The sequence below is a fragment of the Penaeus monodon genome, unplaced genomic scaffold (assembly GCF_015228065.2).
Source record: "Penaeus monodon isolate SGIC_2016 unplaced genomic scaffold, NSTDA_Pmon_1 PmonScaffold_420, whole genome shotgun sequence".
In the NCBI taxonomy this organism is placed as follows: domain Eukaryota; kingdom Metazoa; phylum Arthropoda; class Malacostraca; order Decapoda; family Penaeidae; genus Penaeus; species Penaeus monodon.
In genome coordinates this window covers 17,501-35,921 of record NW_023659000.1, presented here as the reverse complement: position 1 = coordinate 35,921, position 18,421 = coordinate 17,501, and the positions used below count along the sequence as shown (strand labels likewise).

General features: G+C 40.4%; 1 protein-coding gene across 3 annotated transcripts; it reads left to right on the top strand.

Moving 5' to 3' along the window:
* Positions 1-926: 926 nt before the first annotated feature.
* On the top strand, positions 927-8,563 carry LOC119570863. 3 transcript variants are annotated; one of them, XR_005228479.1, is made up of 3 exons: positions 927-1,071; positions 1,265-1,849; positions 8,474-8,563. XR_005228479.1 is itself a non-coding variant. In XM_037918438.1 (2 exons), exon 1 carries the CDS (start codon positions 5,923-5,925, stop codon positions 7,771-7,773), a length of 1,851 nt encoding a protein of 616 aa, XP_037774366.1. In that variant the 5' UTR covers positions 5,893-5,922; the 3' UTR covers positions 7,774-8,295; positions 8,474-8,563. The 3 variants fall into 3 exon arrangements, 1 of the variants encoding a protein (XP_037774366.1); XR_005228478.1 differs by having other exon boundaries at positions 1,265-1,863; XM_037918438.1 differs by lacking the exons at positions 927-1,071; positions 1,265-1,849 and adding an exon at positions 5,893-8,295.
* The last annotated feature ends 9,858 nt before the right edge of the window (positions 8,564-18,421 follow it).

Here is an 18,421-nt window from a genome sequence, read left to right as displayed (position 1 = left end):
CTAATCCACACTCATGAGCCTTTGTTGTGATTCTGTCGAGGATTATTGCATCCTCTCTTGTGATGATGCTCTGACGCGTATGTCATCAGCGTAGCATATAATGGATTCACCATCCCGAGTGGGATATCTGCCACCAGCTTGTGCATGAGGACATTGAACAGCATAGGGCTGAGAACTCCTCCCTGTGGCGTCCAAGTTTAAAAGACTGTGAAGTGTAACTTCTCACTCCCCTGAACAGGACACTTGCAGATCTGTTCAAAAGATACATTCTAATCCAGTTCAATACCTTACCCCAGATGCCAAAGCTTACTAATTGTTCTAGGATAACTTTTCTGTTTGCAATGTCAAAAGCTGACTTAAGGTCAAGAAAAACAGTGTGCTTCCCTGGATTAGAATGTGAGAAGTACTCTGTAAAGCAGTGTTGTGTGCTACGTCCCGATAGAATCCGTACAGTCTGTGAGATAATTTACCTTGTAACCTGTACCTGAGTCTGTTCAAAATTATCCTTTCTAGAACTTTGCATACACATGAGGTTAATGAAATTGGTCGGTATTTATCAGTGTTTGATTTCGGTATAGGGATGATTAGACTGGTGTCCAGGGGCCAGGCAGAATACCTTGTGACAAACTTAACATGTATAGATGCAAAAGGGGATTACCAGGTACCTGAGCTATAAGGCGGAGGACACTTTAGGTAATTCCATCCTCACCTGAGGCGAACGCTTTTCCTTTGATCAGTGCATTGTTCAGTTCCCACTCAGAGGTCTCAACAAAGTATGAGGGGTCAGTATCAGAACATCCAATCTCAATGGCAAATGTGTGTGCAATTTTAGATTGACTAAGGTGATCCTGAATATTTGTGGGAAGTGAGCTCAATTTGGACGCTCCAGCCCATTGACTAAGGAGCATTGTAAGTGTGGTAGCCCAATTAAGAAAGTAAAGATGAATGAAAATGTTTTAAAAGACTATATTTCAAAGTCGAATACATAGACGGGTATTGGAACGTGGTTGTTTACTTCAACAGCAGCTGTGGTCGCCTAACAGCACCAGGCCCTATTGTAGGGGTTTGGAGGTAAATTACATTCTTTGTACTAGTTTATCCAACCTATTATTGTAATTTTATGTTTTAAAAGTTTGTTAGCATTCAGTGATGTGCTTCAATTGAATTAAGTGCATGAATTATTGCAAGTTTAACAGTATATATGACCATGTGGCCACAGTTGTTATAGCCACAGTTGTTATATTCCACGTTGTTTTGTTTACAGTTTTACGTATGAGTACGGACATGGAAGATGAGGATGAATATGTGGAAATTGTATTTCATCAGTTATGGAGAATAAAGGAAGAAGCAACAAGAATTGTTTTTCTCCAGAATCCATTGAAGTATTCATTCAGTAAACAAATTCCAACAAAAAGGGCGAGGCCGCAGCGACACCCCAGTAAAACTCCACCCTAGTAAAACTCCACGACAGTAAAACTCCACCCCAGTAAAACTCCATCCCAGTAAAACTCCACGACAGTTAAATCTCCACCCAAGTAAAACACCATGAAAGCTTAACTCCAGTCTAGCAAAATCCAACACGTCGTCAGTGAAAATCCATCAACAGTAAATACAAGCCATGTCAAATTTCATTCAAGAAATATGAAAACAAAGGTGTCATCCAAAGAAGGCAGTACTACACAGTTGCATAACAAGCCTACAGCTTCTAGCAAGTACAGTTGTTATTTGCTGCAGCGCCAGTAGAGCAGTTGATTCCCCCAGCAGTCAAGTGTGATCTTAACTAGTTCATCCACCGAGAACATTCCAAGAACAGGGACCAGAAGTGACAAGCACAGCAAGAAGACAACAGGTATTCACCAGAAGGTTATTTACATTCCCACTGTTGATCTGTAGTTTAAAATAAGGTAACTGCAGACAGGTAATAGTTTATGTGGGTTAACTGGTCTGTTGCAGTACTGGTATATTTATAATTGCTGTTTTGTTTAGTCACCATGAGTCACACTGTTGTAGTTGAAAACCCTGAAGGGTTAGAGTTGCATGAGAATGTTATTCAGAATGAACCTAGTGTAAGATCTAGAACTAAGACTCAAAAGGGATTTGAATATGAAGTCGATGTCTGTACGACAATTTTTTTGAGTGCAAATTCTGCTTGGAAAAGAGTTTACATTGAGATAAATAATAGATTAGATGATCTAGAATTTAATCAAATTAAGGAAGCTAGGATTTCACTAGTAACCAAGTTTGAAGCTGTGCAGAATGCATATGATAGATATGAAGCTCTGGAGCCTTCTAATAAATTTTCAGATCAATATATTAAATGTGAGGAAGACACACAAAGGCTTATATTTGATATTAGAGAAAGGTCAAAACAGTTTTTACAAGTTGCAGGTAGTACCAGGAGTAGTGGACATTCTAGGCGTTCAAGTATTTCTTCATCAAAAAGTAAGAAAGAATTAATTGAGAAGTTAGCAAAGTTAGACTTGGAAATGTTGAAAGTCAAAAATGAAATTCAAAATGTAAAACTAGAAGAATCAGGGGTTGAGAGTAAGCAAGATTATACAAGAAGGTATGTGGAGTCCCATTTTGAAACATTGCCACACCATAAGCATTCTGTATTGAGAGTAAAGTTAAATCAAATGAAGAATATGATGGAGTGCAAATTAGTAAGAAAGAAGATTTGAGAGAGAGACTAAACCTTGATGATGAATATGTGAGTAATCTGAATCCTAAAGTTAATTCATTTTTTCCAAAGAATGAGGTGTTAGTTAATCAAAAAGATGAAATTTCTTGTTCAGGGAGAACAGAAGAAAAGGATGCTATCCAACAATTAGTCGAAATTCTTTGTGCTAGGCAAATTAGTGACTCACTTCCTAGGCCTGAACCAGAAGTTTTCAAAGGTGACATACTTCACTATTCAATGTGGGTAAAGTCGTTTGAGACTTTAATTGAGTCAAAAACTAAAGTGGCAGCTGAAAGAATGTATTATTTAAGCAAATATACAGATGGAGAAGCAAAAGAAGTTATAAGTGGACTTTTGTTATTAGATACTACTGAAGCGTACCATAAGGCTAGAAAGCTTTTAAAACAAAGATTTGGTAATGCCTTTGTAATTGCTAATGAATATAGAAAGAAATTACATGAGTGACCAAGGATTCCTCTGAATGATGGACCAGCTTTGATGAAACTTTCTGATTTCTTGGAGACATGCAAGACAGCATTGAGTAATATTCAATATTTGAATATATTAAATGATTCCAAAGAGAATCAGAGAATATTACAAAAATTGCCACATCCTATAGTTGAAAGATGGAATACAATTGTTGATAAAGAGCTATATAAAGCCAGTGAACTTGATGATGAGAGTGATGATGGCTTATTATATTCAGCAGAATTTCCCTCATTCACGAAATTTTGTACATTTGTCAGAAAAGAAGCTTCAAAAGCATGCAACCCAATAACTTCAATCACTGCAGTTCAAGATAAAGGTGTTAGAGGTAATGTAACTGTAAATGTTCAAAAACAAAAGTCAAGGTCAGTGAAGAGCTTTGTCACAGAAACCAAAGAAATTAATAATAAAATGAGTGACAACAGTAGATTTGCTTGCCCATTTTGCAGTCAGATAAATAACCTTAATAACTGTAGTAAGTTTTTAAATTTAGATTTGAAAGACAAAAAGAATTTTGTTGATAAAAACAAATTATGTAGAGGTTGTCTAAAGAGAGGACACATATCAAGATATTGCCATCGAAGGAGCAAATGCAAAACTTGTAATAGATTACATCCTACTTCTCTTCATGATGATGCACTAATACAAAAGAACAGATGGGAGTCTGAAAATAAAGTTCAAGTTAAGGAACAAGAAAAAGAGGCTGTTTCTAATACAATTAAAGTTAACAAGTGTATTGCTATGGATGTTAACTCAATGATAGTTCCTGTGTGGTTGCACCATAAAAGTGACGAGCAGAAAAAAGTCTTGGTGTATGCATTACTTGATGATCAGTCTGATGTATGTTTTATTAAAAACAGTGCTCTAGTTAAGTTAGGCGTTGGTGGAACAAAGATTCATCTAAGATTAGCTACTATGAATGGTGAACAAACTGTTACATGCTCTAAAACTTGTGGTCTAATTGTAAAGGGTGTGTATGAAAATAGAGATGTACCATTGCCTCATACTTATTCTAGAGAAATAATTCCTTGCAGGCGAGATCAAATACCAAGACCTGAAACTGCCAGAGAGTGGCCACATTTGGAAAGAATAGTTGAGAAACTGATGCCTTACAATGATGATGTAGAAGTAGGACTCCTGATAGGTCTCAGTTGTATTAAGGCAATTACGCCAAAGGAAATCATTACTGGCAATGACAATGATCCCTATGCAAAACGAACTAATCTTGGTTGGGGTATTGCAGGTAAAGTCAGAGGTATTGATCCAAAGGAGGTAGATGTAGTCACAGTACACAGAACAATGATTCAAGAAGTAATAATTAACCATGAGAAAAAATGTTGTCTTCTCACAGTGCCTACAAAGGTTAAAGAGATTATTAATCCTGAGCAAGTAAAAAAAATGTTTGAACTTGATTTTAATGAAGTAAATGATGATTACCCTATTTCTCAAGATGATAAAATGTTTATAAAAAGAATGAGAGAAGGTATTCATCAGGTTGAAAGAGGTCATTATGAAATGCCTCTGCCTTTAAAGAAAGTAGATTTCAAGTTCCCAAATAATAGAGCTGTAGTTTTGCACAGGTTAATGAATCTTAAGAAAAAATTCAGGCAGAAGAAAGGTTACTATGAAGATTATGTCAAATTTATGAATGATCTCATAGAGAAAGGTTATGCAGAACCAATCCCAAAGGAAGAATTAAGTAAGGATGATGGCAAAGTTTGGTATATTCCACATCATGGTGTTTACCATCCCAAAAGGCCAGGAAAAATAAGAGTAGTTTTTGACTGCAGTGCTCGCTATCACAATGTATCACCTTTTGAAAGGTCCAGACTTAACAAATAATCTTACAGGAGTACTGTGTAGATTTCGCCAAGAACCAGTAGCATTTATTTGTGACATCAAGCAAATGTACCATCAAGTTAAAGTTGAATGTCAGAACAGAGATTTACTTAGGTTCTTGTGGTGGAAAAATGGCAATTTAGAAGATGAAATAATGGAATTTAGAATGACAGTTCATCTTTTTGGAGCCACTTCATCTCCTAGTGTTGCAAACTTTGCATTAAAGATGGTAGCAGATCAGTATGAAAAAGACTATGGTCATGAGACAGCCAAATTTGTCAGAGAAATTTTTATGTAGACGATGGGTTAATGTCAGTGTCAACAGTAGCTGAAGCTATTAATTTGATTGACAAAAGTAAGAGTTTATGTAAATTAGCAGGTTTCACATTGCACAAATTTTCCTCAAACAAAAAGGAAGTAATTTCTGCTATTAGTCCAGAAGTAATGTCTGACAACATTAAAAGTCTTGACTTGACAAAGGATACACTACCAATAGAAAGAACACTTGGAATAGAATGGTGCATAGAATCTGATACTTTTCAATTCAGAGTTAATTTCAGTAGCAAGCCTTTAACTAGAAGAGGCATTTTGTCAAAGGTAAGCTCAATATTTGATCCCTTGGGACTAGTATCTCCATTGATTCTATTAGGAAATAAATACTCCAGGATTTATGTAGGGGTAAAGTAGAATGGGATGATCCTGTGCCTGATCACATTAAACCCTTGTGGGAAAAATGGAGAAATGAATTATGTGAGTTGCAGAACCTTAAGTTGTCAAGATGTTATAAACCAGAAGGCTTTGGAGAAGTTATATCAGTAGAGTTACACCATTTTTCAGATGCCTGTCAAGATGGCTATGGACAGTGTTCATATATTAGATTTGTAAATGTTAATGATGAAGTTCATTGTTCTTTAGTTATGTCCAAGTCTAGAGTTACTCCATTGAAAGCTGTTACTATTCCAAGATTGGAACTGACAGCAGCAGTTGTGTCAACTAAAGTAAGTGTTATGTTAAGAAAGGAACTTGATTTTCAAAATATAAAGGAAATATTTTGGACAGATAGTAAAGCAGTCTTGGGATACATTTCAAATGACGCCAAAAGGTTTCATGTTTTTGTTGCGAATAGAGTTCAATATATTAGAGATAGGACTGATCCTATTCAGTGGAATTATGTACAGTCAGAGTCAAATCCAGCAGACTATGCTGCCCGTGGACTTTGTGTTAAAGAATTAATTAATAATTTGATGTGGTGGAATGGTCCAAAGTTTCTTTGGAAGAAACTTGATAATTGTGGAAGTTCCTGTGAACAAAGATCCATTTTAGAGGATGATCCAGAAGTCAAGAAAGTGTCGTTTGTAGTAACTTCAAAGAGAGAAGTACCATTTCTTGATAGATTAAAATATTTTTCAGATTGGTTTAGAGCTAAAAGAGCTACAGCATTGTGTTTAAGACTACAAAGTAAGTATAAGAAAACCACAGAAACATCTGAGGAGAAAATTGATAAGAAGATATATGTAACATTTAGTCCTGTGACAGTTTCAGAGCTTGAAAAGGCAGAGAAAGTAATAATAAAGGAACTTCAGAGTAAACACTATGCAGATGAAAAAAGGGTTCTTCAAACAAAGGAGAATGTCCTTAATAAAACAAGCAGTTTGTACAAATTAGATCCATTTATGGATACAGATGGAATCATAAAGGTACGAGGAAGACTTAGTCAAGCAAACTTGAATGAAGCAAGTAGACATCCTGTAATTTTACCAGGTAAATGCCACATATCAGAATTGCTGATTTGTCACTATCACCAAAGGGTTTACCATCAAGGTCGTGGCATAACTTTAAATGAAATAAGATCAGCAGGTTACTGGATTGTAGGAGGATCATCTATGGTAGCTAAGCACATTAGAAACTGTATTGTTTGTAAGAAATCAAGAGGTAAAACACTTGACCAAAAAATGTCAGATCTGCCAAAGGACAGACTTGAACCATCTCCTCCATTTACTTATTGTGCTGTAGATTATTTTGGTCCATTTTATGTGAAGGTAAGACGCAGTGAAGTCAAGAGATATGGAGCATTGTTCACATGCTTAGTTTCAAGAGCTATTCACCTAGAAGTTGTTGAATCTATGGATACTGATTCTTTTCTTAATGCTTATCGTCGTTTTGTTGGTAGAAGAGGGCCAGTACGTCAGTTGAGATCAGATAGAGGTACAAATTTTGTAGGTGCCAAGAATGAACTTGAGATTTGCTTAAAGGAAATGGATCAAACAAAAATAAGCAATGTAATGTTAAAGGACAATTGTGATTGGATTAATTTTAAAATGAATGTGCCTTATGCTAGTCATATGGGAGGTGTATGGGAGAGACAGATTCGCACTGTACGGAACATATTGTCTGTGATACTTAGTCAGCATGGAAATCAGTTAGATGATGATTCATTACAAACATTTATGGTTGAAGCAGAATCCATTGTCAATAGTCGTCCATTGACACTGGACAGTATTAATTCAATAGAGAATTTGGATCCTCTAACTCCCAACCATCTTTTGACAATGAAATCAAAGGTTGTATTGCCACCACCAGGTAATTTTCAAAATAATGATTTATATTCAAGGAAATTACAGTATTTAGCCAATGTGTTTTGGTCTAGATGGAAGAAAGAGTTTTTACAATCTCTTCAATCTAGAGATAAGTGGATTAAACCCAGAAGAAATGTAAAAATAGGAGATATTGTGATTGTAAAGGATCAAAATGAAACTAGAAACTATTGAAAAATGGGTCGTTTGTAAGTGAAGTAATTTGTGATGAAGATGGACATGTAAGGAAAACAAAGATTATGATGTCTGATTCATGTCTTGATAAGAATGGTAAAATGATTAAAGAATTTACTTATGTTGAGAGACCTATTCATAGACTAATTATGTTATTAGAATATAAGGTTTATTTGAGTTAACTTAATGTACTTTATATCCAGGGAAGTCCCCGCCAAAGAGCTTTATTTTATTTGTGATACCTCAGAAGATTAATGTTTTATTTTTGTATTTACTTTCAAGAAAGAAGGTTTTATAAAGAAAATAGTTTTAAGGTAGTATAATGTTAATTGTAAATTGTAAACAATTTAGGGGAGCCATGTAAGTGTAGTAGCCCAATTAAGAAAGTAAAGATGAATGAAAATGTTTTAAATGACTATATTTCAAAGTCGAATACATAGACGGGTATTGGAACGTGGTTGTTTACTTCAACGGCAGCTGTGGTCGCCTAACAGCACCAGGCCCTATTGTAGGGGTTTGGAGGTAAATTACATTCTTTGTACTAGTTTATCAAACCTATTATTGTAATTTTATGTTTTAAAAATGTGTTAGCATTCAGTGATGTGCTTCAATTGAATTAAGTGTATGAATTATTGCAAGTTTAACAGTATATATGACCACGTGACCACAGTTGTTATATTCCACGTTGTTTTGTTTACAGTTTTACGTATGAGTACGGACATGGAAGATGAGGATGAATATGTGGAAATTGTATTTCATCAGTTATGGAGAATAAAGGAAGAAGCAACAAGAATAGTTTTTCTGCAGAATCCATTGAAGTATTCATTCAGTAAACAAATTCCAACAAAAAGGGCGAGGCCGCAGCGACAAGCATATCTGCTTATGCAAGAGGACTATGGAACTGCGGGGTGTTAGTTGGTTTGCTTGAAATATGATTTTTTTTTTTTTTTTTTTTTCAGACCTCCGACATTGAGGTGTTATTGTTAATGCTTTGTAGGAACTGTTCAAAGTGTTCATTTCTGAAATGAGTTTTTAATTCCCCTAGGTTTTTTGTTAGTCTTAAGAAACTGAATAATTATCCTGCTTGTAGATATCATAAAGCTCCTGAACTCGCTTTAGTTCCCTTAATAATGCAGGGTCACCGACCCACTTAGGTTTTTGGAGTGTTGTGAGTTGTTGTTCTTGAAGGTTTTCTTTGGACAGACCCAAGTGTTGTAGTAATCAGTGATCATTATTGTCATGTCCATGGAAAATTTATCAACACTTGTTACTGTTTAATCATTATACCAGTCATAGATACGTGATTTAAAGTGGTGCTCAAGGTAAGGGGAAATAAAAATTTTGAGCCCATTTGTTTTTGTTGACTGAGTATTATCAACAGCGTATCTCATTACTATTGCAAAGTGGTCACAGATTAGCTCTGTTGCAAGCATGCTTCTGACGTTTTCATGCGCAAGATCCCTTCCTATTACATAATCTAGCCTGCCCCCGCCACGTAAGTTTGTTTGCCTGTCTGTATCATATACTGTCATACATCTATTGTTCACAAAATGTTGGAACTCCTCGCCATTTTCATTGCATTGACTATCACCAAATGTATAATGTCTAGCATTAAAATCTCCCATGCATATTGTGCCGTGATTCTGAAAGTTGGGCAGTGCTTCAGTCTGACACTTCCTACACCTTGCGTATACATTGTAGAGAGAAAAACCCAGAGGCTGTTCGAATATGTAAATGCTGATATTATTGTCATTAGATTTCTTCACCAATTTATGCGGTTGGTGTCACTAAGTCAATAGGCCTGTCATTCCTGTGTTCGTATAGGAGTGGTACCCTCTAATTCTAGGGGCGGTTTTTATTTTAGTGGTTGACGTGAAGGGATCTTGTAAACAGATAACGTCAACATTATTGTTATGAATATAGTAAAGCAAGTCATTAACTCTACGGCTAACACCACGTATATTTCATGAAAGAAAAGTAATTGTTTTCTTGTCCCCCATCACACCCTATGATTAGCTGATTGATCAAATTTGTGTTTGATGAAGCCCTTTAGTCTGCATATTTCTTGTACAGCATTACATACCTGTTTTGCATCTTGTTTATTTACCATGCGTCTGCGCGTTCTCCGCATACTGATACTATACGTATAATCCGTACCTGATAGCATTTTCTGAGTGATGACCCACAGTTCGTCCGTTTCCTTCGCATCTTCGTCAGCGTGATTTTTACATCACTAACATCATCAGAACGCACATTTTCCCTGTCTACATGATCACTTTTGTCGTGCGTAATAATAATATCTTTGACATCATTCGTATTTTCAACATCAGTTCGTCCGTTTCCTTCGCCTCTTTGTCACCGTCATTTTTACATTACTAACATTATACATCATCAGAACGCACATTTTCCCTGTCTACATGATCACTTTTGTCTTTTTGTCTTTTTCACCAATGGTTTCTCCTGTGGCACTGTTTCCTTGGATGGGGAATCCCCCAGGCAGTTGCGGGAATTCCTGTGGGTTGGTGACGTCACGTAGCCCTGGGTGGGTATGTGTGGCTGGGCTGGGCATCGCCACTCCGCAGTCGATGGGTACGGTCGGGGCAGGTGGGGAGGGGGGGGGGTGCTCGTGGCGGTTTGTGGTTTGTTTGTAGTTACGGTCTTCGTTGTAGTTGTCCTTCTCATTGTTTCTTGCAGGCAGTCCTTTGCCTGGTGAGCTTCTGTACAGATAGCACAGCTGTTTCTTTTCTGCAATATTTAGCTACGTGGCCGTAACCCTGACACTTGTAGCAGACCACAACCTCTGAACACCACAGTCGAATGGAGCTCGGCTCTATGTATCTTCCAAAGAATTGGTACTCTTTAGGTGGCGGCTGTTCACCGCTCCATACAATGATGATCCTGTTCAAGGGCTGTCCGTCCTTATAAATCCTCCGGCCTTTAAAAACACCCGGAAGATGCAGTGCTTCCTCAGCGGCAGCCTCCTTCGGAAACCTGGTAGCCAGGTATTCCCTGTTTTTTTTCCTTTTGGGCTGATAGTCGTCTTTGTTCTGCACAGAGATCCCCGCAACAGTGCCATTAACCATCAGGGTCACATATTTTTGTTGTTCCTGTCGTACATAGACGTAGCACGAGGATATCCATCTCCCTGCACCATGTCTAGCGGGCCTTTCTCTTGGAGGGGCGGCAGCTGGCTGACCTCCCTCATCCACCTGATTTTATCAACGGAAGACGTGTCCTCCGGAAAGGCCAGTCTAATATACCTCTCCCGGGGGGCGATGGGTTCGCGCTTTTGGGTGGTCCCGTTTGCTTTTTCGGTCAGGTTGCTGGTGTCATTCGGCATGGTTTTCACTTTCTTCCTTCTGGTCTGAACGAGTTGGAATCTCTCGTTATCACCATCAGAGTCGGCAGTCGAATCCACATCGTTCATATCCCTATGTTCGGTGGAATCAATCCCTCAAACAAAAACACTAACATTGTTGTGAGCGGTCCGAAGGCTTTTTCCTCGCAAGGTGGTTTGATGCTCTGGTTCAGTTGTTAAGCTGAAAATGTGCAATCAAAATTATAAAAATATACATATATACAGAAGTGAGATCTTCCTGTAGGGTTGGGAAACATCCTTCGACCTGAACGCACGTATGCGTGCAGATCGGAGGCCTTTCCCCCCAACAAAATATTCAGCGGGGATGTTCTAGGCCACCATGGGTGATTTTTTGTGTGTTTGTCTATGATATCGTTGTAGTTTGTATTGTCTATGTGTGGTATGCATCCCACGTTCGTTTGCTTTGTGTGTGTATGCGTATATTCAGTGCCTCTATGTTATATGTTTGGTGTAGCGATAGTGCGGTAATTCTATATCGTATTGTCTTGTATAGTGGTGGTGTTTATCCAGTATAGTGCTCTGTTCTGTATGGATTGCATCTTGAGTTTTTGTGTTTTTGAGATTGCAATCAGTGGAATGGGTGTTTATTCGAGTATAGCTCTTATAGTAGTTTTGTAGAGTTTAAGTTTGGTGTGTACTGTGCAGTATGAAAAGCGTTTGAGTTTTTTGAGAGCTATGCTTGCTTGGTTTATACGGTGTTGTGCATGTGTGTGAATACCGTTTCTGCTGAAGTGTAAGCCTAGCATGTTTCCTGTGGTTGCGTATGGTATGACTGTGAATTTGTTTGTGTTGGTCTGTATTTTCCATTTGTTTTCGTGTGTTGATCGTGTTTATGGCTGTTTGTGTGGCTGCTTTCATGATTTTTTTTGATTTGGAAGGGTGTGATATGATTTGTGTGATGTCTGCGTATGCAGTGTAGTTGCTGTAGGGTGCTGGGGTTAGTAGGCTGGCAGTGTAAAGGATGTAGAGTGTTGGTGAGAGGACGCTGCCCTGTGGAACTCCACTTCTGAGGTGGATGGGAGGGCCTAGGTGAGAACCAAGGCGAATGGAGGCTGTTCTGTTGTTCAAGAAGTTGCATAAGAGGCGTTTGAAGTGTGGAGGCAGTTGTAGCTGTGTTATTTTGCATTTAAGGCTAAGACAAAAGTTTGGAAAGAAGAGTGGGAAGGAAGAATGGGGGATAGGGGAAGGATAGGGGGGGGGAGGAAAATGAATTATAGTAGAAGAAAAAGGAGCTGGGGCTTAACCCAGCACGCAGGGTGAAGTTTGGGGTAATAGTTGTAGTGGATTCTTTGAAAGGGAAAAGGGTGAGGGTGGCCCGGCACCATCTTGATCCTTTGTGTTTTGTGCGGTGGTGTCTCGGGCGTACTTGCTTCCCCCCCCTCCGCCACACGAGTCTGCGCTTGAGGGCATCTGCCCAACTCTCTGTCGCACATGTTCGCGCGGCGTTCCCTCATGGGAAGTGGGTCACGGGCGCGCGGGACCGGACCCCGCTACAGCGAACCGCAGCGGGATTTCGCTAACCGGGGAGGATGGGGTAAAGATAACAGTTGCGAGCCGTCAATCTTGCGGTGTGCTCTTCTGTGCACGGCCTCTTCGACCGTGCTCCGGGCCTATCCCTCGGCTAAAACTGCTGCTGTTGAAGCAGGTTGAAGCACGGAGGTGGTCGCTAATCGGGGCTTGGCCATTCCCATCCTGTGTCAACAGAATGTTCCCCTTCGTCGGCAGCGGGCTTACAGAGAGGCCGCGGCCCTGGGTGGCCCGTCACGGTTGGATTAACAAACCATGGCTGTGACACTTCTTTCCTCGGCTTCGCATAATTCCTTACGACAAAGGATTTATGTCTGGTATGAGTACCCTAGCAGCAGTGGTCACGTGCCGGAAACCAGAAACCGTGGGGATGGTGGGGAAGATAAAGGCTTTTGGGTCCCACGCTAATTTGGCGAAAGGATAATGAGAAGTCCGTCATGTGACGAGGTGAAGGTTGTTTCAAAACAGGGTCGTATCACAGGGGATGGTAACTATTTATTTAAGAAATCAAACAAACAAACCAAAAGAAACTATGGTTAAAAGGAACAGAACCGAGAACACAAAAACTAAAAAACAAAACAAAAGGATAGAGGAATGGTGCAAAACGAAAATGAGGAATAGGAGGTGGCTTCAAAGGAAGCGGTCGAGCCTAAAAAACATGCATTCCACTTCTTCGTCCCGTACCAAAGAAAAAAGATCATGGCCTAATCCCATTTCCCAGCCGGAACAAAAGATGGTGTTGAGTCATCCAGCCCAGTAAAGTATGCCAAGCACGGAGTGTAGTCGGTCTGTTTACAGACCAACCTACGCCACTCGATATTCCTCAGGAAGCAGAGAAACTTTCCTGTGGAGTTCAGATGTAATAAATTTATTCCCCCCTTACCATATGATTCATCTAGGTGCTTTTATTCTGAACAAGCTGGAGTTTGCGCTTGTTAGCGTATACTGTTTGTGTGAGTGTCAAGTGGTGTGTATGTGAGTAGAGGGTTGAGTACTGTTTTGTATAGATGCAGCTTGTGCGTGGGGCCGCAATTTTAATTGATAAAGCGAATGTAGGTTTTTCTTACCAGGGCGGTTCTTTGAATCACTATGGTAAAGGAAATCGAAAGTGGATATCTAAGGTTAAACTGAGGATGGTACAAGAGGATCTGATTTGGAGAGGTGCTTGTAGTTCTGTCGGGTGTTGAGGTAAATGTTGTGGTAAGGGGAAGTTTTCGTGATTTTATAAAGATAAAAACATTTGTTTTTGTCGCGTTAGTCTTGTGTTAGGAGTAAAGGTATTGCTGAAATTGGGAGGTGGAAGCAGAGGTGTCCTGGAGGTAGATGCAGGTCGTCTGGGTGTGCTAGTCTGGGCAGGTTAGGTGGCAGCTGTTGTGGCGTATGAGGGAGCAATTTTTTGTTTTTTTTCCCTTCCCCTAATCTGTCATTTCGTTTTGCTTTGAGTATTTCTTTGCGCATGGGGCCAGGATTTGATAGTCTCCTTGCATTTGGCGAATAAGTGCTTCGCCTCCGCAACGAGAGCATCTGTATGTGTTTGTGTGTGTGTGTGTGATGTGCCATGTTGGGTTTATTGTTGTTCGTAAGTGGTAGCAGTTCAGGCATTGTTCAATGTGAATAAGCAGCTCTGGTTCGAATAAGTTGTAGGTTGGGACCCGATGTATTAAACTCATATCCCACTTGACAAAAGTTTCTGTCTTCCTCTGGGGCAGAGACACAAATCTTAAAGCTTCGTGACTCGGAAGGCTTGTTAAACGTCAAGGGACCAGTGGACAACGTTCTTGGCGGAACTTCATGAATGATAGATCTCACACGATCGGGGAGGAACGTCCGTCGTTCTTTTTAGCCACGACCATGCATTTTGCCTTCGTTTCGGGAGAGGTTACGGGAGTGAAGCCTTGATCCTTTTAAATTTTCCCTTTTGGGCCTTCGGTCGAAGGAATGGGTCAGTTGGTTCCGGTTTGTACTGTCGACCTTGAAGCCATTGCAGGTCTTAAAGATGTGGGTTTCCAGACCCACGAGCCAAGTGCCCCAATTGCGGTTTAGGACATCATGCCTGAATCCTATCTGAAAGAGACACAGACGCCTCCAGATTCCTGGCAGAACCTCATATTCACACTCAGACCACAACGGATGTGATAATAACACATCATCCTCTAGCAATCCCCCTTCCTCCAGGAGCTATGTCAAAGCTGCTTCACTTCCGTCACCGGATCCAACTAATACCACTTGCCCTCTCCTAGAACACTCTTCCTTCACAACTCTGTTGCAAGTGCAATACTCTAAAGAAGGCCATACCCAGAATGCATCCATTCTCAAATGGACCTTTTTACTGGTCGGCAGAACAGGTTGATCGCAGTTAGTAAAGGACGATTGTAACCAATATTCTCCTGCTCCAAGATACTCACACAGCAAATGCAGGACAGTCTAGATACTCACAAGACTGAGCGACATCAACAGCTCCTATAGAGCCCAAGTCCCCCCAAAGTCCTCAGTTTGAGACTTCTTCTTCCTCCCACAACTTGCCTCAACTTACAGGCATATAATCCTGCCCACCAATCTCTTCTTAACCACCTGATTCAAAGAACAGATCCTATGGAGTAACAAACTTCTGATCACTTATTACAGAGAAAAGATGTCGCCGATCGTCCTTCAGCAGTGACAGTGATTCAAACTGCAGTTCCCCTCAGAAGTATTTTTCCACACTGACGTCTCATTTAACCACTGACAAACGTCTGACCCATCCTCTCTACTCTGCAATGATATACCCTGCTGAAGATGGATCTCCCCCAGTCATTCACATCCTGAGTTGTTAATGCGGAACAGACAAACTAAACTCCTTCAACAAGTCCTTGTCTGACTATTAGTAGACAATGACTTGGACTACGTTGTATGCTGAGCATGACCAGGAACACCACGTCATTGAAGGATTGCATCTACTGCTGTGTAACATCAATGGTCCTCAAGTCAAACCTCTCTCTCTCTCTCTTAACCTTGCTTTAGCAGAGCTTCAATATGAAGTTTGTAGTCTTACAAGAACCCTACATCAAGTCCAGCATCAAAGTATCAGGTTATGTTGGATATCAAAGTCTCCACCAGCCATGGAAGACTAGAGGCAGCTCTATTCCTGTGCAGGTCCGACAATCCTGGCTGACCCTTTGATCTCCCGACCATTGTGGCCATGAAGTTGGTTTCAGGGTGTTAACCGTTCCTTTAGAGACAACAGTTTTTCATATTTTATATCTTCAGACCCCCCCCCTCGTTTACTGCCAAACTAAAACTTCGCCCACATTTTTCACATAGAGTCCCAAGGACCTCTTCTCTGTGGGAATATTTCAATTCCCACAATCCTCTTTGTAATAATCCTTTCACTCCCTCCGCTCAAGATATGCAAAACACTGGGCGTCACACGCTAGTCTTTTACAAGAATTCCCTGTATGTTTTCTTTTGACTCCAAAAGAATCTACACTCCACGTGGAGGTGTTTTAGATCTAACCTTTGTGTCCTCTCTCCACTTCTTTCTTCATCTCAGTGGGCGTTACCTACCTATCTAACTTCTGATCATTTCCATCATCACAACCACCATTTCCTCTAGAAGAGTCCAGCACTCCATCACCCTACTCTCAAATGGCACCTTCAGGAAGTAGACTGGCACTCTTTCACTGAACTCATTGAAGCTGGGCTAGCAATTACGGTCCTCCTGACATTTGGATCAGTTGAATTTACAAGGACGCAGCAACCAAGACTATTCCTATCTCATCACCTCCCACTCACGACGCTCTCATACGAACTTTTGGTACTACAACAGTAGAATCAAGGAACTTCGACATCGTCTCCTAATAATTCGTCTGAACTTCTTCAGCTTTTAGAGCTGCCAATAAACAAATAAATTCAAGGCAAATTCAAGAAGTCAGAACAGACACTTGGCTTTGGTGTGAATCTTAAATGAAACTTCTTCCTTACATAGTTATGGAGAAATATAAACATGATCCTCTGGAAAATTTACGAAACAGCCAGTCACCCCCGCATCCAAGCCACGATGTTAGAACCACTTATATAATTGTTCAAAAGACCTAGAAGGTGACACATGCTCAACTCCCTGTCTCTACAAGAAAGCTCCTTGACACTGTTATGGCACCCGAAAGTGATGATGTCATTCTTACGAGCTCTCCGCGACCTGCAGGATTGGACTGTATCTCTTTCTCCATGCTAGAATTCATCTTCGCACGATCACTCATTCGGCTCACCTCCACTTGCTATTCGACAGATCTTATCGGGCTGGCCGTCTTTCCTTGTGCTGGATAATGCTGTCATCATCCAGTTCCAAAGGCATATCCCATTCCATCATACGGCCCTATCTCTCCTGTCCTTGTTTAGGTAAGACCTATGGAACGAGACTTCTTGCCAATATTACAGCTACTTGTACCACTTCACATCAGCAATCTACACATACACGAAAGGAACTCAGCACCAGCACAATATAAACAACTATTTACTATATAATTGATGGTGTTGACCAGCAATCGTCACCTTTCTCGATGTTGAAAAGGCATTCGAGCTTTGCAAACAGTGGGCCATCAATACATCTTAGCTTCTAGAGGTGTATCTCTGCGAGTTGCTTAGCTGGACTTATATGACTACCTCCCGCTCAGGAAGGCCCTGTCATATATTCAGGGTACCTTCTCTGACATCCAGACCTTTGAGAATGGAACGGCCCCAGGAGGCATTTTAGTCTATCCTCTTCAACATGCTGTAGCAGATCTCATATCCATTCCACTTCAACCTAATACATACTTGCTTTCATATGCTGACGATCTTCAGCTGATTTCCACTAACAGAAACCGATTTCCACTGCCCGGATAGCTCTCGATCGACTTCCATAAGCACGTGTCATCTCTGGAGCTTGAAAATCAACGTCACAGAAGACGAAGCATTACAGACCATAACATTCCATCACACAATCAATGGCTTTTACCTCAAGGAAGAAGGATAGACTGGTTCGCTTCACACAATTTGCTTGGTGGTGTTCTTCAATACTCAGGATGACTCATCAACTCCGCTGAAATACTTTACTTGAAAAAACCAGGTCCTGCAATTGACGTTACTAGAACGGTTAACGTGTTTAGATATGGGTGGGCAGTCTATCATGTTCTACTCTCCTTCTACACCCATGCGTTAGGTCTATCATAGACTCGTTCCATAGCCTTGATGCAGCTAACTCCACCACAGCTCAACAAACTTGACACCATTCAAAACAAATGTAATATGTGCATTATTCTTGGTGGCAGCACCACGATGGGACTAGAACCTCGCCAACTTGAGAGAGGAATCCCACCTTGTCTGATTAACAACCAGAATCCAGCAATGGTCCTCTGGTTTGATAGCAATGACAATGCCCCTCTGACCACGTCCTTGAGAAAATCTTGTTCTCCCTCATAGAGATGTGCCCCAATGTCATGAATGGCACCGTGGGCATTCTCACTCCTGGAACGCATTGCATCTCCTTCCTTACTATATCGGAGAAGAGGTTTGTGACATTCCCCATCCCAGATACTCCAGTCCCCAATCCTTGGGATTCACCACTAGCTCACTTCCACATAAACACCCTACCTCGACCGAAGGATCATGTGATTCTTCATTCTTCAGTTCAGTTCAAGACACTATCAGGCAAATAACCTCTAACTAAAATTAACTACTATTTCACCGATGATCCCTTGAACAACAGACATGAAAAGCAGGCTCTGC

Bases quoted from the DNA above. Each gene is read 5' to 3' on its own strand.
- LOC119570863 (XM_037918438.1), top strand. From the start codon at position 5,923: ATGTCCAAGTCTAGAGTTACTCCATTGAAAGCTGTTACTATTCCAAGA.